The sequence below is a fragment of the Artemia sp. Qi Xiang Cuo genome, chromosome 4 (genome assembly GCF_049724085.1).
Source record: "Artemia sp. Qi Xiang Cuo chromosome 4, ASM4972408v1, whole genome shotgun sequence".
Taxonomy (NCBI): Eukaryota; Metazoa; Arthropoda; class Branchiopoda; order Anostraca; family Artemiidae; genus Artemia; species Artemia sp. Qi Xiang Cuo.
The window spans coordinates 72014786-72042677 of record NC_142797.1 but is presented as its reverse complement, the minus strand read 5'-3'; the positions used below and the strand labels follow the sequence as shown (position 1 = coordinate 72042677).

Here is a 27892-nt window from a genome sequence, read left to right as displayed (position 1 = left end):
TGGTTGGATGTTGAGTGGTCCTCAGTGGAATGTAAACAAGTTGGAAGCTTCTGATCATCCAAATGCACCTGGTCACTAAATAACAATAAAAAAACTTCAATCATCAATTCTGGAGCTTTAAGGGGAAAAAATCCTTAGATTGCTCCAAGCTGCAATTTAAGGTAACTACATTCATATGCTTACTGGCAAGCAAGGTACAGAAGCAGATGGCCATCTTGAGTGATTTCAAATATTTTGCCAGGGGAGGGGGGCTATTGTTACCAGGAATTTTCGTCAATGTTTAATTAGAATTAATGTTTTTGAGCTTATTTTTTATATATTAAACATTTTTGTGGCAACAATCTGTAAGTATGGTGCAACTCATGCTTAAAGTGTCTGAAACTTGAAAAAAAGTGTTGATAGAAATGTATCTTAAAAGAATCAGTACTTTATTGTAATTCCAATAATTTAAAATACATTAAATTTAAAGTCATCCAATGCAAGCTATTAGCCTGAACAAATTTATGAAAAAAGGGGAATACTCTGGAAACAATGAATGCATGAATGGTTTTTATTTCCCATCATAAATAACACAAGGTTACACGACGGAGTATTGAAAAAAAAGAAAAAAAAGAGAAAAAGAAAACGCAATAAGAGAAACAACAAAACTTCAATAACAGTCTATATACAGCATACTAAACTCTTATTCAAACTAGCCTACGATATCTCGGTATATATCATGATCAGGATTGAGCGAACGCCGAAATCGACCGATTCGCTCAGTAGCTACAGTAGTCGGGTCCACAACGCTGTAATTTTTTAAAACTCTTGAGTTTCTCTCCCATGGCGGAACACTTAAAAGATACTTTGCATACTTATAGTAAACCCGACGGACTGAGCGCTTATCTGTTTCGGTGAGAAGAGACCAAAACGGCGAGAGTGACAGAACATGCGGGATAACGAACACGGAATAGAGCCTTCCGAGTATACGGCGGTTATACATACGTTTGCAGGGTGGAAGTAGTCCGTATGCTTTGCGTGCCTTTTCTGAAAAATGCTCAACCTGTGCTTCACGAGTAGACCACAGATCTGAAGCGATTGGCAGTCCAAGGTAAGTGAGAGATGGCTTTGAGCTCACCGCAGTATCGCCTAGGAGCACGCTAATCGGGGTCGAATCTTTCGCGTTGCGATGAAAAACAACTACTTCACTTTTGGCAGCATTAAAAGCTAGCCCAATCTTAGCATATTCATCACTTAATATATTGTAGTTATCCTCAACCCTTGAAACAGACCTACTTGCGTTAAGTATATCATCAGCGTAATTGATGAGCGACGCGTCTATACCTAGATACATGCAGCGCGTTTCGGCAGATTCTTGAGGGACGATAATACTGTTGTCGTATAGAGGAGGGGAAGTAATGGAGCCTTGCCGGATACCTTTACGGACAGGTATAACTACGGTGGATACCACCATACCGCGATGAGTGGGGACTTTAATCTTCACTCTCAGTCTCCTATACATGCTCCTCCATACAACGACAACCGAACGGTCAACTCCGCGTTTACAAGCAGAACTAAGTATATGTGCGTGGATACCGGAGTCGAATGCTCTACGCACATCGTGGCTTGCTAGAACAAGTGTATCATTATTATCGTGAGCACTGAGCAAAAGATTGGCTATCAACGAATGAACATGCTCGCGACTAGTACCACTCTTAAACCCGAATTGCGAATCGGGAGTATAACAAGCTTTACTTAGGTCACCAAAAACAAGCATTTCCATGAGTTTGTAGAATACCGGCGACACAGTTATCGGGCGGTATGATGAACAGTTCCTGGGATCATTCCCTTTTTTGGGAACTGGTGTAACGACGCCAACACAGAAAACATCGGGGACAAGACCGCAGATAAAGATCATCTGGTACATAAGAGCAAGGTGATTTAACACATTGTCACCCCCAATAGCCAGATGCATTCCACACATATTATCATCACCTCGAGAATACTTTTTTTCAGTTTAGATAGCATATAACGGATACTAGAGACAGTAACAACGAACCCGACACTTCGTTCATTTGACGCTAGGAGGGAGTCGAGCTCTTTTTCTAACTCTTTCTCGAGAGCCTTGCTCGGTGGTGAAATATTTATTCCAATCACTTTCACTTGGCAAAATTTCTTCTTTGCGAGATTTTGGACTCCTTTTCTTTTTAATATACTTCCAGACTGCATTTGGGTCACCTTCAAGCACTTTGCAATTCTGGTCCATTAAGTCGGTTCGGTGTTTAGCAAGGGTCTTGGCGAACTTTCGCTTAGTATATAGCCTGATATTATTCAAGACACCTTGACGAGGGCGCCCGCACTCGTTCCATAGTGTATACCAGATTTTAGATCGACTACAAGACTCGGACAACTGGACATTCTGAGACCACTGTGGATTTTCCTTTCCGATTCGAACTTTTCGTGTCGGAACTGCAGCCTTTTCGGCACATCGTAGGGCATGTGTAATTTCTGCATAGTAATTGTTCAGGAGTATCTGCTTCTCATTATCGGGAACAGGCGAACCTTGTTGAAGGAGTTGAAATGGGACCTTTATCTTTTCAAGTACATTATCATACACGGACTTGAAAAGCGCAGAGTCGGCTTTTCCCCACTCAGATTTTACCACCCATTTACGGTGACATTCATCGGGCTGAGTAGTTTTATTAGTGACATAGAACAAATTCGAGATGGGTAAGTGGTCGGAAGTACAGATGCTTAATTTTACCACTACATTTTCCGTTTGTCTTCACATCTGCAGAGCCCAGCATTGAGTCAAGGGAGGATACAGAGCCAGAGTTGTGTACTTACGTGTAGTCTAGGTCATTTTCCAGTACACGAAGACTTTCACAGGCAGTTATCAGAACCTGAGCTCTTGGGCTGTTGTCACAAAGGTTAGAGTTCATGTCTCCGGTTACAATTCATGACAGTTTTTGCGTAACACATCCGTCAACTGCTCCACAAATCTGTCCACAAGCAACATTGAATCTTGCATCAGATTCATCGTCACGATAATCCGTGGGCATATAGACACAGAATAGAGCTGTATCAGTAATTCGGAAACCGACGAAGAAATTAGACTGTTTTTACAAGGAAGGATTAAGACTTCTTTGTACCAGTATTGAAATACCACCAGAGGGTCTACCTCTGCCAGAACGCTTTGCAGGAACACTTAATACGCTGGAGCTGTCATTGACCTCAAGAAGCTGTAGTCCTTCTGTTGTAAGAAAGTGCTCCTGTAGACAGACTACGTCATATTCTTGTACTAATTGCTCAATCAGAGGTAGTTTAGCCAGACCTCCACCATTCATGTTCCATGATACAACTTTGAGTTCAAGATTATTCATTGTTTTAACGCTTTCTGTGCTTCAGGGCATTTAAAACTGTAACAGGGATGGTTTGCCGAACCACATAGAGCACATTTGAGGGGGTTCTGGCAGGGATTGTACTTTGAGCTGGAGTGTTTCCCAGCGCAACGGGAGCACTTTGGCGGATTTGGACATGCCTTTGCTGCGTGGCCGAAGCATTGACACTTGTAGCACTGGATTGGCATAAATTTGTATTCGTGAATCGGCAGCCGCTCATGCCCAATCACGGGGGGAGACTTGATTGCACTCTGTAGGTCTTCACGCGAATCAAACTTCAGTTTGAATGACCTGGTTTTGCCTATTCCAGAAGCTTCGACACATTTCGACACTAAACAGCGTAAGTCCTCTTCTGAAATACTAGCAGGGACGTGGTGAATTATCCCGAAGAAAGAGGGACTTTTTACTCTCGCGACAACGGAATTATCGGTACTGGTAATAGCCTGTGCAATGGAATCGGCGGTCGCTTTGTCTTTCACGAGAACGCTCCAAGCACTCTTACGAGGCCTCAGCTCGACGATGTCATAGCTCGTCTGTCCGCAAAGTCCATTTAAATAGTCTTTCCGTGATTCGGGATCAATCAGTCCTTGGGGCAAATTTTTGAGAACTATGGCGGAAGTCTGTTTATGCTTTCCATTATTCTCGCGTGACTGATAGGAATCGCGCAGCTGGTACTCAGACTCAACGAAACTGTCAAACTCTCGGTAAAGCTCTCCCACTTTTCTCGTCAAAGTTGCACTTATCTCGCCTGGAATAATCGGTACGTCAACAGGTTGGTATGATACGAACCACGGGAGCGAAATATTTTTTTCGTCACACATCTTAAAAACTTTCATTATGTCCATGACATTATCCAAACTTTTGTCTCTTGCAGTCACTCTCGTCGCATATTCGGCTTCATCCCAAATCACCTTTTTCGCTTCCAATATATCCGCATCGGAGAAATGTGATACCGCATTTTTGACAGTACTGTCTATCGGGTTTCCAGCCTTCATTGCCCGCTCAACAAAGTTCAGTACAGCATTTAACACAAGCTTCACGCTCGCAATTTTGCTACGGAATGATTATTACGCAATCCGCGAGCGCTGAATAAATACAAGCAGAATGAAGGAACCTAGGAACAAGGAAGTGTAAGGACCCCCTCAATTGTCCCCCGCAATTTACGGGTAACTTAATACATGCGGGTACTACGTCGCTTGCGGGAGGTTCCTTCTCCTCTTCTGCTAGTTCCCAGTACGCTTCTTAACCATAAGGAATCGAAAAATGGCACTATAAAGAATTGAAACTATAGATGGCGTGCCAATCTACCCGCGAAAAAAGATGGCGCTGGTGAAAATACCCAGTGAAAAGGGGCTTATTCTAACAATTGGAGAAGGTCAAACATACACTATTTGACAAAAAATCTATCTTTGGAGGGTGAACAACAACAGGAAAAGACCTCAAAATAATTCAGAAACTTTTTCCAAGTTACCAGCAAAGATACAAACTCAGACACAATAGCAATGAATATACTATAGATGGCGCTTATATTTTTTGATATAATTTTTCTTTCATATTTTCTTTCATTAGCAAATAAGCGTCAGTTTGAAATTTCTTAGCTAATATTCTGTGATACCTTGTTGTTTAATGGATTTGTTCTTCTTCTATTTCAGAAAACATGGGTTTTCAGTAGAGACCATTCAGCCGTTTTCCTTCTGATTCACTCTATAAGTTGGGATGAGCTACTCCAAGTAGTAGCTCCTTAATTAGCTTGTTTTAGCTTGAATCTGCTTAGATATTGTGCAGCAAATTTTTTGATTTTAGGAGTTGAAATATCATAGGCTATACATTGAGTTCCGTTCTCTTTGTGCAAGTATGGGCAGCTAGAATCTTAGCTGATAGTGATTTTGTGGTGTTTGAAGTACTTTAACAGTACACTATGCAGATGTCAGCATATTACATTCAAATAGGTAATGGTCAATATTTTAATTTTTTTATATTGCAATGTCTGCAAATAGGGGATGAAGGAATTGAGCCACTTGAATTAGAAAAGTGATGCAAAAACGCCTGAAAAGTTAGCCCACTTGAGCCTAACTATGATATATTTTAGAGGAGTTTATTGGGGGGTAAGGGAGATACATTTAGTTTATTCTTCTTCTTCTTCTTGTATTTAACAGCAGGCGGGCTTTTCAGTGATACTATTTAGCCCTTTTCCTTTTGCGTCACTCTGTGGGCTAGAGAGCTACTGGCCTGATTGCCTCATGATTATTAGATATTTTCAGATATCTTTCAGTAGATCTTTCGACTCTAGGAGTTCAATTATAGGATGATAGATGTCAATTTCTATGCTCTGTGTGCCGGTATAGTTGGCTAGGCTCTTGGCTGATTTTGAGATTTTGTGGTGTTTGAAGCATTTTAACAGTTTACAAAGCAAGGTATGTTGTGCAGACGTCAGCATATTACATTCAAATAGGCAATGGTCAATTATTTCATTATTCATATTACAATGCCTTCAAAGAGGGGACAGGTGAATCTAACCCGTTGAATCAGGAAACTTATTCAAAAATTAAAGAAAGTTTAGTCCAAATGTTCCAGAACAAATTCTATGGTAGACTTTATAAAAATACTTATTGGTAAAGGAGGAAAAGAGAGGATTATACTTATTAAAAATTAATATATGAATGCCCTCATCGGTAAATATCTCTAATTGGGATTGGTCTCCCACTTGGCTGGTCAATATTTATAGCATTTTTTGCTATTTCATCAACCTGATGATCACCACTTATGCCAGAGTGGCTAGGAATATACTGAAAATAAGTTTTTATGCCACTTGAAGCAAGATTATCTATAATACTGAGACAATGATAAGTGTCAATGTACAACTTATACTGAGGAGCTGAGGCCAACAACTCAAGGCTTGATAAAGAGTCGGAATATACAATAATATTATTTGAATTTGCAATCAAAGGTTGGTTTTCCTTAAGGTGTTCTAATGCCATGATTATGGCATTTAACTCAGCAGACATTATAGATAAATTTTTATATAATCTCTCGCCCATTGCAATATTCAGGTGAGGAAGGAAAGCACCACTTGCTACCTTCTCATTCATTTTTGACCCATCAACCAATATTTGGAAGTGATTTTTATAGGTAATTGTATTAAGTTCAGCAAATTTTTTCTGGACAAAAGCAATGGGGGTTAAATCTTTATTCCACTTTGAGAAATTAGTATTTATTATGGGATTTGACCAATTCCATGGAGGGGATTGGGGGAAAGTGGGTGCAATAGACTTTGCTGGTACGGGGAACTTCTTCTGAATGTTGGCATACTCATCTGCAATGCCTCTATACATGGCTGGATTTCTTAACCAATTATGTAGGGTGTGTGAGCTATTTGATTCAATTTTTGTAAGATGTTTTGTCAAGAGAAAGCTACGTCTGACCCTTATTGTTATTAATCCACTCTCCATAAGCAGAAACTTGGTGCTTGTGGGTTTCCCAAGACCATATATGAGACGTATTATATCATATTGTGTTGTTTCAATTTTTTGCATCTGGGTCTTTGCAAATGCACCATGTACAATGAGCCCATAGTCAATATGGGGCCTTAAATGTGATTTATAAAACTGGAGTAAGGTTTTCTCCTTACATCCCCAGGGTGTGGAAAGAAGTCTTTTAGTATATTTGTTTTTCTATAGCATTTTTTTATTGTGTTTGAAATGTGGAGGTGGAGATTGCATGAGACCTAGGTAATTAATATGATTATCTTCTGGAATAGTTGTTTTATTTAGAGTTAGTTTTGCATTAACATGGTTTTGCTTTCGGTGAAATTGGATTATTTTTGACTTGGTGGGTGCAATGGTTAAATCTGAATGTTGAGAGAATTTTTCGAATTGGAAAAGTGACTTTTGCAGATTTGACTGTGCTATCTCAAAGGTGTTGCCAGATGACCATAGCACCAGATAGTCAGCATATTGTAGATTCGTGTGGGGGAGGTTCATGTCCCAGAGATATAGGGCAAAGAGGAGGAAACTGAGGACTGCTCCCTGAGGTAGGCCTTTGGTTATTGTCTTTTGGGGTGAAGAGGCTGAACCAACACAAACAATGAAACTTCGCAATTCTATGAACGATTTTATAAAAGATACTAGCTTGGGGGGTAGTCCATGGTTTGCAAGTTTGTTCAAAAGGATTTGGTGGTTCACATTGTCATATGCCCCTTCAAAATCTAAGAAAGCTGCAACTAGGACATTATTTTTTGAGAATGATTCATATATTGCATTTGTTAACAAAATGAAAGCACCTGTTGAGGAGTGGTGTTTCCTGAATCCAGTTTGAGTGTGAGGGATCATATTATTTTTTTCAACAAACCAGAGGAGTCTGTAATAGATCATTTTCTCCATTATTTTCCCCATCACAGGAGTAATCATTATGGGCCTATAGGACTCAGGGTTATCTTTGGGTTTATTTTTCTTTAGGATTGGTAGGAGGGAGGAACATTTCCATATATTGGGGAACATAAAAGATGCCCAAGCGTGATTATAACAATTTAGCAGTTCTTGTCTGTATGAAGGGGTCAGATTCTTTATCCATGTAGGGTGTATATTGTCATAGCTGCCGCTAGTTTTGGTCCTAATATGATGTATTGCATTATTCATTTCCTGGATTGAAAATGGACTACTTATATACTCGGATCCTGGGCGTGGTTGGTAACTTGGGTTGATAGGAATCGGGGACATTTTGCTTTGATTATGTGATGTTAGCTTATTAACAAAAAGAGTGGCAAATAGCTTAGCTTTTTATTATCATTATTATAATGGGTATTATTATGTATAAGCTCATACAGGAGTGAATTGGGGGGAGTCTTTGTCCCACAGATATGGCTTATAACTTTATGTATAATTGGCTCATGTGTCTCTCTGGAGAGATTATTTGCAAAATTATTCCAGTAATTATATTTAGCATTTATTATAGTCCTTTTTAGATTAGATTCTGCTTGTAATTTTTTTTATATATGTAGTAGAAGATGTTTTTTTATGAATTCTTTCCTAGCTGCCTTTTTTATTCTCCATTTATTTTGGCACTCATTTGTCCACCATGCTTTAGCAATGTGTTTAGGGAAGGTTTTCTTGGGTGTTGTTCTGGCGATACCATGATTATCTGTATTTATTAGTAAAGATGTCAATACTTCAGCATGTGTGTCAACTGTTGTGTTTGAAATGCATGAATTTCAGGTGAAACTTGTAATTTCATCATTTAGCTTATTTTGGAACATAGACCAATTTGCTTTAGTGTTGATATATTTGGAGGTGTGTAATAGAGTTTCAGCAGGTTCATCTAGGGTGCAAACTGTAGCAATGTGTTCTGTAGGCCTACATAGACTATAAATTTTATTTATGTAAATTTTATTCAAAATATTTAATGACACAATTTGTAGTTCAATTGTGGAGAATCTGCCACTTTTGGTTGAAATATGTATTCAGATTTGGAGGGGGTAGCAACAGCTAATTCATTATTATTTGAAGTCATATGCTCAATCAATTTACCAGCTTTATTTGCTGGTTTATTCCCCCACAAAAGGCTGTGGGCATTGAAATCTCCACAATTCGTGATATTTTTTAACATATTAGAATTATTTATATATTTAAAGAAATCCATGGCATCTGTAGTTTGGCCATTAGGGTTATAAAAGCTTATTATGTAAGTTTTTGTATTATTCAGCAAAATACTGATACCAATTGCATCAAAATAATTTACAAAATTAGGAAAGTTGATGCCACAGAATTGTATTTTATTATTAATTAATAAAGCTACTCCACCTCCTTTTCTCTCTGATGATCTATCCTTTCTCAGGATAGTAAATCCCAGAGACTTAATTTGTTGATTTTGGGTTAAATGAGTCCTGGAGGCAAGCAATATTAATGGAATTATTATTCATAAAAGATATTAGTTCATTTATGTTATTTTCTGTGAGTTATCTTACGTTCCACTGGAGTATTGATATGTGTTGTGTTGTTGATTTATTTTTCATATGACTATGTATCAATGTTCAGCTTTGTTAAAAGTAAAGCAAGATCTTTTCTTGCTTGAATGAGCATATCATCAGGGATGTAAATTTTTGCCAATTCTGCAATGATTTTTGTTTTCTGTAGTTGATGTATGTTAATGGCCTGAACTGCATAACATATTAGAATGAATAAGCATATATTTGGGGATTGCATATTTGATTGTGCATCCTGTTTGTCAGTTAAGGGATTAATTCCTGGTAGTGTTTCTGGTTTGTTTCTTCTTGGGAGGGGGGGCAGGCTGACCTCATCTCAACGGACAAGGAGGCTTGTTGACTTGGTGATTTCTTCTGAGAGGGATGTGAGCTCGGGGGCTTAGAGGATGGTGTTTTATACGGGGTACTTGATGCATTGGGGGCGTTTGACGTGGGGGTTTTGGTTGGTTTCATTACTGGCTTTATTTGGTATTGTTGGGCAGCATTTGCTTCCATTGCTGCAAAGGGGTATGAAGTGGCCTTCTCTGTTGCTATTGGGAGTGTTAGTGCTCTTTTCTCATATGCAGGGCATAGTGATTTATTGGTAGATTCATGTGGGCCTTTGCAATTGATACATGTAGGCTGAGTGTTGTTGCAAGTTGTCAACTCTTTAGGATGGAATGCTTTACAATTACTACACTCTAGAAGAAATTCATTGCATTTGTTTGTTGCGTGTCCCAGTTTGAGACACTTCTGACACTGGATAGGCTTTGGTTTGTATTCCTTGTGTGGTTTCATTTACCCAAATGGGAACAACTTTTCTGGGATATAAATTTTTTCCTTCAGTGTAAATAAGAAGCATCTACTTGTTTTTAGGCCATTAGAGTTAGGTTTACCAAGTTGGGTAACATCTTCAACTGGGATTGTGTTTCCACCCCTATCTGAGAGCCCTTCTTTTAACTCCTGAGTAGGTATTTCTGGGGGAACGTTATAAATTACCATTTTTGTTGGGAATGGTTTTGGGTTCCATTGAGATGCATTAATTGGGGTATTCAGAAGGGATTTTAGGTTGATTATCGTGTCTGCTGGTTTCTGATCTTGGACAGCTATTAGCAGAGATCCATCATAGTGAATATTAAGAGAGAACCTTTATTTTAGCAATTTGAAAATTGCAACTCTTATTGCAGTAATCTTTTTTCTTTCAAAGGGGGTAATAGGAAAAATTTTAAAGTAAATTCCTAAGTTTTGGGAGGGAGGATCATGGGTAGGGAGAGGGGAAATGCTTTTGATTGGGGAGATTTTTTTTCTTTTTTTAGAGCTTCTAGAAAGGACCTTTTGAAACCCATTATCATCATTTATAGTGACATTGGCCCCTACAGTGATCATTGTCCTATTCTCAGAATTGGAGCTATCATGTGAACTTTGAGATAGTCTGCTTGACCAGCCTGGATGGGTATCAATATCACTGGTATTTGGGGTGGGATGTGGGGGGACTTTTTTTTGGAGGACTTCTAATCATTTCCTACTGGAAAAAGCTTTAAACTAAAACAAAACTAAAACAAGAAACGATAATACAATGATAACAAACCGTCTGCACTGTACTATGGTGAAAATTTCAGGATCAAAAGGAACGCCACAGTATTGCCCTGAGGATGATTTGAGCAGGATTGGTTCGGTACAACTACTGATTAGTTGAGATAATAGTTCACCAGAAATTTATTTTAAATTTCTTAAAATGTTGCTGCTGTATGTTTTTTGTGGAAATTGATAACAGGCCCCACCAAGTGCTTCGAAATTTTTCCAGAAATTGTAGATTCTTTTCACAACATTTTATTTGACTCATTTCACAACATTTCACAATATTTGATTCTTTTCACAACATTTTACTTCTTCTTCTGAAAAACTGCACCTGCAATCTACAATGGACTCTTTTTGGTTTCTAGCAGGTTTCTTCAGAATATTCATTTGAAATTTTAAATACCAAGACAATCATGAGATTAACAAAAAGACTTCTTTCAAAAAGGCGTTTTTTTCTCCTTCAAAATCAACACAAACCTTATATCAACTTAAATTATAACTTGAATTAACTTAAATTTTTTCTGCCATACAGTTGTGAATGGATATAATACTCTCGGTTAACATATAACAAACACAGTAACACAAAACAAAGGGAAATTAAAAACAAGGAAATTGGATGGCTTGTGTGAAGTGCAAGTACTCAAGCTACCTGTTCCCCACAATTTAAGGCTTATAGACCAGCTGGTATCAATAATGCTCTTCCTTCTTGCTTTCTTCTGTACTGGAGAACTCTTATGGGTGAACCAACTCAAACAATATAATTACACGAAATCAGTACAAAAATCAGTGATATTAATTACATAACATTAATAAAAATCAGTAATTACGAGAAAATCAGAAATACTTTTATAGAGGCACCTTTCATCTCCTGCATTATAATTGGTTTTAAACAGCTCTTCAATATCTTTGTTTATCTTTAACCTTCCAAATGTGCTTTTGATATTTGCTGCCAGGTAAACTGGGCTATAGCATTCAAAATTATGTGTTGCAAAGTCTGGCTTTTTATGCAAAATCTACAGTATTGGCTGTCCCTTTTATTCCACTTATACTCTTCCTTCCTTAGATTTAGAGAGTTACTCATATTCCGAAATAAAGAACATTAATTTCCTGCAACAGGAAGATGAGAATAGGAGGTAAAATCCATTTGTGAGGTATTTTCTGTATATATATGACTGCATAAAAGAAATTGTTGTGGATTTGTTCCTATAGAGTCACATAGTGGAAATAAAACAAATGGTTATTTTAGACACTTGTTTTGAAGCTTCTACAAAAGCTTCAGTTATGCAACAACAAACAGTAACTTACAGGAACAGTGCCTCTTACTAGGATATCATATCCTGTTTTGGCACTCTCTAATTTTGGCTCAACATAGTGCGCCTAGTGCACAAAGTCATATCACTTTTGTATGTTATGTATTATGAATAAACACTTCTTTCTGTAGATGTTTGTCAAGTATCGTTTTTGAAGCTGTTTAGAGTTGAATCCGACAGTACTTCTTCAGGTAAAGAGTTCCAGTCTTTAACTGCTCTAACTGACCAGAAAGAAGATCTCTGTCTAGTTGATTCTGTTTGTTTTTGGATTTTTGCAGAATGACCCCTAGTATAGACATTAGTCTGACTACAGTAGAATTTATCAAACTTGGTTCTATCTAGATACTTTCTCGATTTGAAAATCTGGATCAGGTCCCCTCCCCCTTTTTCTTCTATAGTTTAGGCTTGGCAGCTTCATTTGTAAGTAAGGTACAACTTTTGCTCATAGTAGCAGAACCTAAAAATAGCTTTGAAACACCTTAAAAGAATCAATTTCTATGTTAATTCCAAAGATACAAAATATGTTAGGTTTCAAGTCACCCAGCAAAGGTTACAAGCCTCAGAAACTTTGAGCTATCAATCTAGGACACAACCAATCGATTTACACGCTTACAATTTAACACCAGGCATTGGGGGCTATGGGGGTGGTAGCCCCAACATATCTTGGATAAGGCTTGGCATGATTTGGAAAAGAAGGAGAAATTAAGTATAAAAACATAATTTTTTTTCAAATGAAAGTAAGGAACAATATTGAAACTTAAAATAAAGAGAAATTATTCCATACTGCCTTCTCAGGCTGTTTTTTTTTTCAATATTTCACTGTTTATGCTGTGGTTTGACTTTTTGCCCTGATTCTCTAGAACAACAGCTCAATTGCAAGATGCATTGAATTGGAATAAGAAGTATTTTCAAAACCACTGTAAAACTTTAGCATAAAAAGTTGGAAGTTCAGGAGTAGGGTAATCCCCCTCAAATACAGCACAATTTATGTTCCTATTAAATTTTAATGTTATCCCTTACTTTCATTTGAAATAATATATTCAATCTGTTTTAAGATTCATCTATTCATTCATAGCAGTAGTGGTTATCTTCATGTATGATATGATTATTCATTATAATTTCTTTTTGTTCTAGGTTTTATTCATGTATTGATAGTAGTTTCAGTTTGTTTTAAGTTTAGATTATTATATAACTTTATTTCAGCTCATCTTGTGTTTTTGTATGGCTCTTTACTTTACTTTGGAATATATTTTTGAGGTAGGCAGTGAAGTTTGAAAGCTTGAGGAAGATATGCAAGAGGTTGTAATTCCTTCAGAAGAATTATAATTTCATTATATAATATAATTTCTGCAAGTCTTAAGATTTGATGTCTTTCTCAGCTTTCATAAAAAAAAAACTCTTAGTTTCTACTTAGTAATAAATAAGGGAACCTGTTAACTAATCCCTTGATTACCTTTTGGATAGTTTTATATTCTAAATATCTTCTGACTCAACAGTCCCACTTCACACAGTTCTAATCCTTTGTTCTAATCTCTCTAATTTTTGGGAACTGTGTCTAAGGCTAGTCTCCCACAGCTATTCTGAACTTAAAAAAGAATTGCCTTGGAGACCAAGCTCAGAAACCATAGAATACAAATGTTGGTCCAAAAGATGAAGGTACATGCTTATTCACCACATCATAAACCACAAAAACCAAAATTTTGACCTTGATCTAACTTAGGAAATTAGCTTAAAATTACCTTAAATTGCACTTGCTAGCAATATGGACGAATCTATTGTACACCAGTCACTGATGGTAAGGCTTTGGTAAATCTGCTGCATCCCATTGTGTGATCCATAGTTTAGTTGCCTGATCCTTGTTGAAATTTGATTTGAAGCTGTTGACAGTTGTTGATCCCACTGTCATCTCGCTTAGAACATTCCACAGACTTATAATGTGGTTGTATAAGAAATCGTCTTTTTCTTGTCATGGCACGCTTGCAGAACAGCTTTTCTGGATGACCTCTGGTCATTGATGACTGGGCAGGTTCGAACATGTCTTTGTTGTCAGATGGAGCATTTTGTAGGTCGTAATCATGCCACCTCTTTATCAACAGTATGTTAGAATTGGTAACTTAAGGCTATGCAGTCAGCATACATACTCTTTATCTTTTAGGCTCTTTATGCGTTTTGTCGCCCGTCTTTGGACAGATTCAAGAGCTATCTGGTCTGTTTTATTGATCAGCATGGCGATGCACATTCCAAAATCCAATCTTGATCTCACTAAGCTCTTGTAGAGTGTTGTTACTATTGCTGGGTATCTACTGTTGATTGTGTGCTTGATGATACCAAAGGTCTGTTTAACCCCTGTTATTGCAGCTCGGGTGTGGCAGTTGAGTTTAACGTCTTCATCCATAACAACCCCCAAATCTCTTTCTGGAGTACCCTCAGATATCGGTTGTCTCACACCAGCATTTGATGACAGTGAGTATTGCCATGGGGGGTTATATCTTCCATTATGGAGAACCTTGCACTTTTTAACATTAACTTGAGCTTCCATATACGCCCACTTGAAAAAAGCTGTCTAGATCTGACTGTATTGAGGCCATATACTGTTGTTTGTTAATAGGACCAATAAGTTTCGAGTCATCGGCATACAGGCTAAGTTTATGTGTAACGTTTCTTGGAGCGTCGTTAATGTAGACATTGAAGAGTGTAGGCCCCAAAATAGTTCCTTGAGGTACTGCACTTAAGACCTCTGCTATTTCTGACCTGCTGCTTTCTTCCCGTCAGGAAAGACATTATCCAGTCCACCACACCCTCTTCAATTATAATTGCCTTCAGTTTCAACTAGAACCTTTGACAACAGACTTTAGCAAACTCTAGCAGAACCATGTCCACTGGGAGACCTTGGAAATATTAATCATATTTACTGATAAGAGCTTTGGGCTGAAAAATTGAATTGGAACCTACATATCTAGTTCATCATTGCTATAGTAAAATTTTAGTTATGTCAAAATTAATTATATGCACACAGGCCTAATTATTCTTCTTGTAACCCTGGTGTTTTTATGAAGAACTTTTTAATGGAAGGAGGCATTGAAAGAAGTTAGAATATTACTTTATTGTCTCTTTTGATAGTAGAATGATATAGTGTCAAAGCACCACTTTTGGAAAAATGTGTGAACACCAATTAACATTTGGGGTTAAGATACAAAACTTTGAAAACCCAAATTTTTTCAAGCAATTTTCTTTACTTAATGAAAAAACCTTCTTAGGATATAGGGGTACAATAATTCCAAGGGGTCAGTCTTGTGGATTCTCTGCTTATCTCTCTGGTTTCTAAATGTCCACGTGAATTTATATTTAAAAAAATTGAATATGTATGCAATATATGGCAGATCTAAAAAAATGCTTTTCTTTCAGATTGGAACAAGCGGCTTGCATCAGTAAATCATTTGCCTCCAATAAATCTACACTTTGTCCTTCCGCATGATTATCCATCTGTGCATGCTCCCAGATTTGTTCTTTCTTGCAACTGGCTTGGAAGAAAAGAGGTAATGCTATCTAATTTTGTCGAAGCTGGAGGGGGAACAGATGTAGTTTTCATTTTTTATCTAAATAAATCATTGACTAACCCTTTATTTACAACCACGAATTCTGGCCTAGCCTTATCCCAAACTACCATTGTTATCCTTACACTTAAATAAAATTGCCTTCTAGTTGGCAGTAGAAGGCCAGTGTCCAGTTTATGATTTAAATAAATAGCAGGAGGTACTTGTGTATTGTAGCGACCACACTCAAAAAGTGAAGTTAGGTTAATCATAATGAAATATATGTATAAAAAATCAGGCCGCCCAGAACTCATTCCTATTAAATATCTAACCTAACCAACTGTATATTAAATATTTAATTAAAATATACCTCCATAGTAGTTTATCTCACTCAGGCTAAGCTAATTATCTCCAAGTACACACAGAGAAACAGGTTTGACAACAGATTATGAGCAGCAGTGTGGTTGCTATAATACACAAGTACCTAGCAGGATAATAGCTCCTTAGTAAAATATTTGGTTATCCTTGGCTATGACACCTCTTCTGATTTTTGTAGAGTGAAACCTCCTGTTTCAACATTTTTACAGGAAATTACTCTAAAGTTTTAAGAAGATAATTTATAGATGTATTTTTCATTTTTTTTTCATTTATTTCGTAACTTTATCCCCGTCCATCCTCCCACCCTCTCTCTCTCTCTCTCTGTCTTCTGTGCTTGGCTGGGTGTTCTGTTATATCCAGGAATTTCTTTCAAGGAGAGGGGTTACTAAAAGAATGAAATTCTGTGGAATTTGATATTAAAGTCCTGAATAACATTTAGCCTGAGCTCCTACATAAAAACAAACTGTTACTACACCCCTTCTGAACAAAGGCAAAGCCCATCACATAGACTTGTTCCTTTCATTTTTTTTTTTTTTTGTTATTATTTGTTTTTGTTGCTTTGTTTGATTTTGTAACACCAAACGTCTATGTTAAATTTGGACGTTTTGTTAAATTTGGTTCAGTGTTTACAGATCGAAGTTAAAACGACGATTTTTCTATATATATATATATATATATATATATATATATATATATATATATATATATATATATATATATATATATATATATATATATATATATATATATATTATATATATATATATATATATATATATATATATATATATATATATATATATATATATATATATATATATATATATATATATATATATATATATATATATATATATACTTTAATAGTGAATTTAGTATAAGGCATTTAGGAGAACCTACTCTCACAAGTATTTAGGGTGTCTACTGTGTATTTGGAAAAATTACATTATGTGGACTAGATTCCTTAACTTGAGATTCCATAACTTGAGTCTGATCCGACTCTAATCTGGAAGCTCTTATGCCAATCTGTCCAAGGTTCAATGCTTCTCTTAAATAGCTAAAACTCGATTTTGGGCAAATTTCTTTAATAAATCCAAACTAGCTTTGTAAAGCTTTTCAAATCTTATGAGGAAAGGAGTTTACCACCAAGCAAAAAACTTTCAACGCTGAAGAGATTCCATTTATGTTTCGTAAACCTATTTTGGAATCCGTAAAATTTTAAATATGAAAAAATAATCATGACAACAATAGGGTATCCTGGAAATCTGGTAAAAGTTAATGGGGTTCTTGAATGTGTCAAAAGTTTTACAGGTGAAAGCCAACTAGGGGCTAATTTAAAATAAATTGAATTTAATAGTTTAGTAACGGTTAAGTAACGCACTGTCTATTCAACATACCTACACCAAAAATAATACATTAGAAAAAAACATCTTCGCCATAGGACCATCAAATAAAGAGGGGGAGAATATGAAAAAAAATGTTGGGAGTGTAAAAACTCACAGTCGTCGGATTTGTTCGGGGCTTATATACGAGTACGCTGGGTTTGGTCATGGTTGTCAAATGTGTAGTGATTGGTTCTTGTTATATTTCTCTATACAAATTTTTTGTTGTCGTGAATATTCTGTGCTCTCGAAGATCAATTCAATTTATTGATTTGTTTTTCTTGAAGATAAAGATTATATCAAACATATGAATAACCCTGCTAGTGACTATTCTTTACTACAGGTAGAAGCTTTTAGCTGATTACCGAAGGTTTTATTTCCACTCCTACAGACGGCAAGTTTTTCTAGCATTTTTCTGCATAAGTGTGATAATTTATGCAATCCCTTGTACAATAATTTTTTTGAGGAGGCTGAGAGAAGGGCGTATCTATAAAAAGAAAAGTCATTGAAAATGCTGACGATTAATATGACAAATTTTTGCAGCTTATATCTCCAAATTTTTAAGTCATCTTGATTTTTACGCTTTTAAGTATTTGGACCCGGACTTGCTCTGGTGTGTTCGGATCTAATAGATAACAAATGCTGAATTTAGGCTATCTAGTTACACTTACAGTCTAGCAGTAGTCTATATGCTGGGTGGGGGGGGGGGCAAGCAAATGAGTGCAAGAACCTGGGCAGTACCATCAGCTAATAAACAAAAAAGAGGGAAAAAATAACCTATTGAGACATTTTATTCATTTTTTCTGTAATGAAGGGGATAAAAGTTCTTTCGTATCTTGAAGTAACGCAGCGAATGGGGGACAAAGCAGGGATGGGCTCAGAAACAGCTCGAGGCGGCCGTAATCTGAATGGGGAGTGACGTTTGGGGAAAATGCTTGCCGTCCGAGGGTTTGTTATGGCATTGTTTGCAAAACGGAGGCACAACGAAACCCTCCTTTGGTCCAGGGTTTTCAGACTAGCTTTTTTTAGGAGCAGAGAGTATGGCACCTTGCCTTCTTTGAAAATTATTCGCAAGACCCTTTTTTGAATTGATTCGATTTTTTCCGATTCTTCGCGAGAGATACTAGGGCGTCAAACTGGACAAGCATATTCTAGATGCTGGCGGACAAAAGACGTGTAAATTCGTAAGGAGTGGGAGGGGGGCGCTGAATTTTTTTAGGAGCTTAAAGAGGGCGATAGACACATTAGCTCTATGGATGATGTCTTTAACGTGGATATCCCACTTTAAATTTGAAGAAATTGTGACGCCAAGTAGTTTAAATGAGGACACAGGAATTTTAGGAGGGATAGGATTAAGAAAATAGGGCGAGGATTTGAGGAAACCAATGGGCATTATCATGGACTTAGAGGGGTTTACTGTCATGTCTAAGTCTAAGGCCTCGTCTCTAATTTCATTGAGGATACTCATAGGGTCACTTATTAAATTTCTGAAGCAAGTTTCAACAACCGTTAGGTCATCAACAAATTTCCATCGGTCAGAAAATTCCTTTGCGAGGCTGTTGATCATTACTGAAAAAAGGAGGGGACCTAGGAGAGTACCTTGGGGTATACCATTGTGGACAGGGAGAGGATTTGAATAATGATTTTGGCATTTGACAACTTGCGATCTATTTGTTAAGAAGGAGGCAACTAATTGCACCAGTAAGGGATCAATATTGAACTCGTGGACAAGTTTCTCAATTAAAATATTGTGGTTAACAAGGTCGAATGCTTTCTGAAGGTCGATGGAAATTAAATTTAGCCAGGAATTAGGCTTTTCAAGGGTTTTCCCGATGTGATCAATAAGAGGAACGAGGTAATGGGAAGTAGAGGTGAATTATAGGTTCCCAAATTGTTTCAAGTCAGTAAGAGTTAGGATTTTTTCCTTTAGCCAATCTGCAAGTAATCGTTCATAAAGTTTCGAGAAAATAGGAGTAAGAGTAATAGGCAGGACGCCTTCAAAACCAGGCTTTCCGTTTTTCTTTTTCAAAGAGGTTATGAAACCCTGTTTCCAAATTGTAGGAATTTGCCCAGACTCGGTAATCTTGTTTAACAGGAAAGACAAGGGTTTAGACAAGAAATCACCGAAGGCACTAACAAGAGGAAAGGGGATATCCAAAGGACAAATACTTGTCTTTCTTAGTTTTTGAATTCTTCTTTCTATCTCAGACGGAGAAACAGTGGGTAAAGAAGGGGAAAGGGCTCCTGATGGTAATTGGTCGGACAGTGGTGGAAGACTCTGGACAATGGAAGCGAGGAATTTATTGAGTTTTTTGGCAGTAATATCAGGGGACTCGGGTAGATTGAAGTTAAGCTGTTCAAGCCTCCTGCCACTCAGCTTTTTAACCTCAGAATACCAGTTTTTTGGTTTATTAGTAAACAATACATCGACCTTATTTTTGTAGTACGTTCGTGCCAATTTGCGAATTTCTCTTTTAATTGATTTTCTTAGTTTATTGGCTTCATCTGGTTTACCATTTTTGAAAAGCTTCAATTTGGTTCTAATTAGTGTTTTTATAGTTGGTTAATAAAGGGTGTATCACTGGAGCAATTTTTTAATTTTTTTTTCCGGGAAGCAAATTTGATATTTGTCAGTTAGCTTTTTGTGGAACAAAGCCATTTTCTCATCCAAATTTTTTAAACCATAAACGTCGGACCAATCTTCAGTATTCAGCCACATACCAAAGCAAAGAAGACCAGAATTTTGAAGAGGGCGATAACTGCCATAAGGTATTGAGAAAGAATGCTTAAAATTTGAGGAGGATTTGAGGATAAAAGAATCGAAAGATGATAACTCCCACCTAATGGAGGCAGAGATGAGGGACGGTTGTAAAAATTATACTTATTAGTTAAAATAACATCAAGAGAGGTATTTCCCCGAGTCGTGTGCATTTTAAAAATTTGCTTAACTTTAAGTGAGGAGTAAAAGGAATCCATTTTAAGGTCGTTTGCATCGCCAACTAAAAAAAGACCATTATTGGGGTATTTAGAAATAACAAAATCAGCACTTGTCTGCAATTGCTGGATGAATTTACGTTTTGACTCGGTATTTTGATTTGGGGAGTAATAGAAAACGGCTATTGCAATAATATTAAATGGACGAGAGAGAACTTATGGTCTAATACTTAGCCAGAGGATTTCATCGTACTCGGATAAACTAGGGACTCGAAGAGCCTTTGGATAAAGGATACTCTTAGTAAAGAACAAAACACCGCCACATTTTTTTCCGAGTTGGTGGTCTAAAGGACGGAGTTTAATAAACTTTGAATAATTTGTCAGGTTCAGAGACACTGGGTCATGGGACTGTACTTCCGTAATAGCTATAATATCGATTAGATTTGATTCTGAAAGCACCTCGATTTCAGTAAGCTTTTCAAAATTAAGACTTTCGGCATTAGTAACTAAAAGTCTGGGAAAAACAAACCGATTGGGGAATTTCGACAGGGATACTTGGTGTGTTTAAGAATTTCCTGGGTGGGGTTTCAATTTAATATTATGATGCTGCGGAGAAGTAGTGTAAGAGAAGGATTTATCTTGGGGATTTGGAGGTGGAGGGAAGGGCGAGGATACAGACGAAGCATGATGAGGAAGGTGCGACTCGTTTTCAGTTGTCGGGAAGTGCGAACAATTAGGATTTAATACAAGACAATTATTAAATGCAAAAGGTCTCTGACCTGATTCACCCTGGTAGGGTGGGCACGAGGGATTGAACGCATGGGTCGGAGGCGGGAAAATATAGGAGGGGAATAAGATGGTGGTATTTTCAGGGGGTTCAACTTGGGAGGGGTTAACTGGAGTGTTAAGAGGGAAGGGATTTTGCTGGGAATATGGAGTTTTTTTTTCTGTGTGGTAAAGGTGGAAGTTTTTTGAGTGAGCAGGGTGGATTTGGGATAAAAAAAGGAAGAGCGTGCGCTGGTGAGCTAATTTTACTAATTGAATGAAGGAAGCTCCGCTTTTCGGTTGATTGAGAACTTGTAACTGTTTTACTATTAAAAATTTTACTGCGCCTAGCTATAGCACGATAATCCCTGTTTTTCAAATGTATTAACATGCACTTAGTTTCAAAACAAAGGCCACTTTGAAATTTATGGCAGGGTTTAGAATGGGAAAGGGAGCAATAATTGTCATTAAAGTGACCAGTAGTTAAAAAAGACATACAAGGGTGAACAAAGGTACAATCAGTCTTTTTTATACATTTGTTGACCAATTGAAAACGGTAGGCATTAGTATTCTTCCCTGATTTGGCTTCAGGAACCGATTTACTAATAATACTCAAGTTGTCACTGACCCCTGGATCTGGAATATTGGCTGAGTTTACACTTAAATTGTCACTGACCTTTGGATCTGGAATATTGATCGAGTTCTCATTTAAGTTGTCACTGACCTCTGGAACTAGGTGACCGATTAAATTCATATTTGAGTTGACACTTGCTTCATTAATATGCATGTGTTGGGAGTTGTTGCTTGTGGATTGAATTGCAGTTGGTTTCAAATTGGCATTTTTTTTTTATTTGTATTCACAGACTGAAGTGTGTTCTTATTATATTCCCCCTAAGATAAATGAAAGTAGAAATTTCGTTGGTAATGAACTCAAGTTTTTTTTTCAGCACTAAAAGGGAAGGGTCACATAGGGGGCTGGAATCACAATTGCCACAAGGAAAATTTTCAGTCTGGCAGGAGGCATCATTAGAAGGCTCACAATTAGATTCAAAATCTGTCTGGGTACTGGCATCTTTAGTTCCTAGCAGAAAATCAGTCTGGCAACTGGCAACACTGGTTAAAACTGGTAAGGGAGTAGTCTGATACTCGCTTTGGGCTGCATTGAAAGCTGTACCACCCCTTTGACAAGGCGGGGCAAAGGGGGACCCTGATATCATCTAAAATTTCTTTTAAGGAAGAATTTATTTCTGACAATCGGCGTCGTGGGGTATCGCTAGCTTTTGAAGAATTTATTCCTGACAATCGGCGTCATGGGGTATCATTAGCTTTCGAAGAATTAGGGGTGGTATATTCTTGATTTTTGGTGATGTTTTGTTTCGAGGGACAATCCAAACATAACCAGTTCTTATTCCACTGGGAACGTTCTATCCCCGCACATTGCTCATGAATGGAAGAGTTGCATGTACTACATACTAGGCAATTGATTGTTGCCCTTAATCTACACCCAGGACATACTCTCTTAAAGTTCTTTGGTTGTCCTTTAGTCATTTGGTTGATTAATATAAAGGGTTAAGAAATTCAATTCACCTGATGGCTGGTGACAAAATCCGGAAGTTAGGTCACAGGTAATCAACTTTGTCACTGAATTCGTTGTCCTTTTGTCATTTGGTTGGTTAATATAAAGGGTTAAAAAGTTCAATTCACCTGATGTCTGGTGGCAAAATCCGGAAGTAAGGTTACAGTTAATCAACTATGTCACTGAATTAACTGAGTTTAATGAAGAAAGGCATAAACCAAATAGGTGTTAACAGGTTGCTGGAATCAACCTGTTAACACCAACAGCTGGAACCAACAGCAGCAACATTTTAAGAAATTTAAAATAAATTTCTTGTGCATTATTATCTCAATCAATCAGTAGTTGTACCGAACTAATTGTGCTCAAATCCTCTTCAGGGCCATACTGTGGTGTTTATTTTGATCCTGTAACTTTCCCCACAGTAGAGTGCAGACGGTTTGTTATCATTGTAATATCCTTTCTTGTTTTTGGTCAAAGCTTATTCCAATAGGCAATGATTAGAAGTCCTCCAAAAAAAAATTCCCCCAGATCCCACCCCAAATACAAGTGAAACTGATACCCATCCTGGCTGGTCAAACTCACTATCACAAAGTTCACATGATAGCTCCAATTCTGAGAATAGGCCGATGATCAGTGTAGGGGCTAATGTCACTATAAATGATGATAATGGGTTTCAAGAGGTCCTTTCTAGAAGCTCTAAAAAAGGGAAAAAATCTTCCCAATCAAAAGCATTTCCCCTCTCCCTGCCTAAGATCCTCCCTCCCAAAACTTAGGAATTTACCTTAAAATTTTTCCTATTACCCCCTTTGAAATAAAAAAGATTACTGCAATAAGAGTTGCAATTTTCAAATTGATAAAATCAATGTTCACTCTTAATGTTCACCGTGATGGATCTCTGCTAATAGCTGTCAAAGATTAGAAATCAGCAGACACAATTATTAATCTAAAATCCCTTCTGAATACCCCAATTAATGCATCTAAATGGAACCCAAAACAATCCCCAACAAAAATAGTAGTTTATAATGGTCCCCCAGAAATATCCATTCATGAGCTCAAAGAAGGGCTCTCAGATAGGGATGGAAACACAATCCCAGTTGAAGATGTTACCCAACTTGGTAAACCCAACTCTAATGGCCTAAAAACAAGTAGATCCTTCTTATTTACACTGAAGGAAAAAATTAACGTCCCAGAAAAGTTATTCCTATTTGGGCAAATGAAACCACACAAGGAATACAAACCAAAGCCTATCCAGTGTCAGAAGTGTCTGAAACTAGGACACACAACAAACAAATGCAACGAAATTCTTCTAGAGTGGAGTAATTGTAAAGCATTCCATCATAAACAGTTGACAACTTGCAACAGCACTCAGCCTATGTATCAATTGCAAAGGCCCACATGAATCTACCAATAAATCACTATGCCCCGCATATAAGAAAAGAGCACTAACACTCCAAATAGCAACAGAGAAGGCCATTCCATACCCCTTTGCAGCAATGGAAGCAAATGCTGCCCAACAATACGAAATAAAGCCCGTAATGAAACCAATCAAAACCCCAAAGTCAAATGCCCCCAATGCATCAAGTACCCCGTATAAAACACCATCATCTAAGCCCCCTACCTCACATCCCTATCAGAAGGAATCACCAAATTAAAAAGCCTCCTTGTCCGGAGAGTTGAAGTCAGCCTGCCCCCCCCCCCCTCCCAAGAATAAACAAACCAGAAACCCTACCAGGAATTAATCCCTTAACTGACAAACAGGATGCACAAACAAACATGCAATTCCCAAATATATGCTTTTTTAATCTAAACTATAATGCAGTTCAGGCCATGAGCAAACATCAATTACAGAAACCAAAAATAATCTCAGAATCGGCAAAAATCTACATTCCTGATGATATGCTCGTTCAAGCAAAAAAAAATCGTACTTTACTTTTAACAAAGCTGAACACTCATACACAGTCATATGAAAAATAAATCAACAACACAACACATATCAATACTCCAGTGGAACGTAAGATCACTCACAGAAAATAAGCTAAATGAACTAATATCTTTGATGAATAATTATTACTTTAATATTGCTTGCCTCCAGGAAGCTCATTTAACCCAAAATCAACAAATTAAGTCTCTGGGATATACTATCCAGAGAAAGGATAGATCATCAGAGAGAAAAGGAGGTGGAGTAGCTTTATTAATTAAGAATCATTTAAAATTCTGTTGCATCAATTTTCTAGATTTTGCAAATGATGTTGATGCAATTGGTATCAGTGTTTGGCTGAATAATACAAAAACCTACATAATAAGCTTTTATAACGCTAATGGCCAAACTACAGATGCCATGGATTTCTTTAAATATATAAATAATTCTAATATTTTAAAAAATATCATTATTTGTGGAGATTTCAATGCCCACAGCCTTTTGTGGGGGAATAAACCAGCAAATAAAGCTGGTAAATTGATTGTAGTATTATTGACTTCAAATAATACTGAATTAGCTGGTGCTACCCCTCCAAACCTGAATACATATTTCAACCCCAAAAGTGGCAGATTCTCCACAATCGACCTACAAATTGTCATTAAACATTTTTAATAAAATTTATATAAATAAAACTGATAGTCTATGTACTGACCACTTTACCATACTTTACTCCCTAAATGAACCTGTTGAAACTCTATCATATATCTCCAAATGTATTAACACTAGAGTAAATTGGCTTATATTCCAAAATTAGCTAAATGATGAAATTACAAGTTTCACCCAAAATTCATGCATTCCAAACCCAACAGTTGACACACATGCTGAAGTCTTGGCATCTTTACTAATAAATACAGCTAATCATGCTATCCCCAGGATAACACCCAAGAAAACCTTCCCTAAACACATTCCTAAAGCATGGTGGACAAATGAGTGCCAAAACAAATGGAGAACAAAAAAGGCAGCTAGGAGAGCATTCATAAAAAAACCATCACCTACTCTAATCTAAAAAGGACTATAATAGATGCTAAATATAAATACTGGAATAATTTTGCAAATAATCTCTCCAGAGAAACACATGAGCCAATTATACATAAAGTAATAAGCCCCATCTGTGGGAAAAAGACTTACCCCAACCCACTCCTTTATGAGCTTATACATAATAATACCCATTATGACAATGATAATGAAAAAGCTAAGCTATTTGCAACTCTTTTTGTTAATAAGCTAACATCAGATAATCGAAGCAAAATGTCCCCAATTCGTATGAACCCAAGTTATCAACCACGTCCAGGATCTGATTATAGAACTAGTCGATTTTCTAGCCAGGAAATGAACAATGCAATACATCATATTAGGACCAAAACTAGCGGCAGCTATGACAATATACACCCTTCATGGGTAAAGAATCTCACCCCTTCATACAAACAGGAACTGCTAAATTGTTATAATCACGCTTGAGCATCTTCTATGTTCCCCAATATACGGAAATGTTCGTCCCTCCTACCAATCCTAAAGAAAAATAAACCCAAAGATAACCCTGAGTCCTATAGGCCAATAATGATTACTCCTGTGATGGCTAAATTAATGGAGAAAATGATCTCCTCTGGTTTGTTGAAAAAAATAATATGATCCGTCACACTCAAACTGGATTAAGGAAACACAAATCCTCAACATATGCTTTCATTTTGCTAACAAATGCAATAAATGAATCATTCTCAAAAAATAATGTCCTAGTTGCAGCTTTCTTAGATTTTGAAGGGGCATATGACAATGTGAACCACCAAATCCTTCTAAACAAACTTGCAAACCTTGGACTATCCCCCAAGCTAGTATCTTTTTTAAAATCCTTCATAGAAGTGCGAAGTTTCATTGTTTGTGTTGGTTCAGCCTCTTCACCCCAAAAGACAACAACCAAAGGCCTACCTCAGGAACAGTCCTCAGTTGCCTCCTCTTTGCCCTATATCTCTGGGACATGAACCTCCCTCACACGAATCTACAATATGCTGACGATCTGGTGCTATGGTCATCTGGCAACACCTTTGAGATACCACAGTCAAATCTGCAAAAGTCACTTTTCCAATTTGAAAAATTCTCTCAACATTCAGATTTACCCATTGCACCTAGCAAGTCAAAAATAATTCAATTTCACTGAAAGCGAAACCATGTTAATGCAAAACTAACTCTAAATGGAACAACTATTCCAGAAGATATTCATATTAATTACCTAGGTCTCATGTTTGACCAAAAACTTAATTTCCACCTCCACATTTCAAACACAATAAAAAAATGCTATAGAAAAACAAATATACTAAAAAGACTTCTTTCCACACCCAGGGGCTTTAAGGAGAAAACCTTACTCCAGTTTTATAAATCACATATACGACCCCATATTGACCATGGGCTCATCGTCTATGGTGCATGTGCAAAGACCCAGATGCGAAAAAATTGAAACAACACAAAATGATATAATATGTCTCATATTTGGTCTTAGGAAACCCACAAGCACCAAATTTCTGCTTATGGAGAGTGGATTAACCACAATAAGGGAGAGACTTAGCTTTCTCTTGACAAAACATCTTACAAAAATTGAATCAAATAGCTCATACACCCTACATAATTGGTTAAGAAATCCAGCCATGTATAGAGGCATTGCAGATGAGTATGCCAATATTCAGAAGAAGTTCCCCGTACCGGCAAAGTCTATTGCACCCACTTTCCCCAAATCACCTCCATGGAATTGGTCAATTCCCATAATAAATACGGATTCCTCAAAGTGGAATAAAGGTTTAAACCCCATTTGCTTTTGTCCAGAAAAAATTTGCTGAACTTAATATAATTACCTATAAAAATCACTTCCAAATATTTGTTGATGGGTCAAAAATGAATGAGAAGGTAGCAAGTGGTGCTTTTTTTCCCCACCAAATAACTGCAATGGGCGAGAGATTATATAATAATTTATCTGTAATGTCTGCTGATTTAAATGCAATAATCATGGTATTAGAACACCTTAAGGATAACCAACCTCTGATTGCAAATTCAAATAATATTATTATATATTCCGACTCTTTATCAAGCCTTGAGTTGCTGGCCTCAGCTCCTTAGTATAAGTTGGACATTGACAC

At 37.1% G+C, this 27892-nt stretch overlaps 1 protein-coding gene across 1 annotated transcript in view; it reads left to right on the top strand.

Annotated features, from left to right (window-relative positions):
- Positions 1–27892, top strand: part of LOC148953397 (E3 ubiquitin-protein ligase RNF14-like) — a 74278-nt gene that overhangs the window by 17481 nt on the left and 28905 nt on the right. The window contains exon 2 of the mRNA XM_089087654.1: positions 15630–15760. Within this exon, the coding sequence (XP_088943780.1) occupies positions 15630–15760 (131 nt within the window). The remainder of the gene's footprint in view (positions 1–15629; positions 15761–27892) is intronic.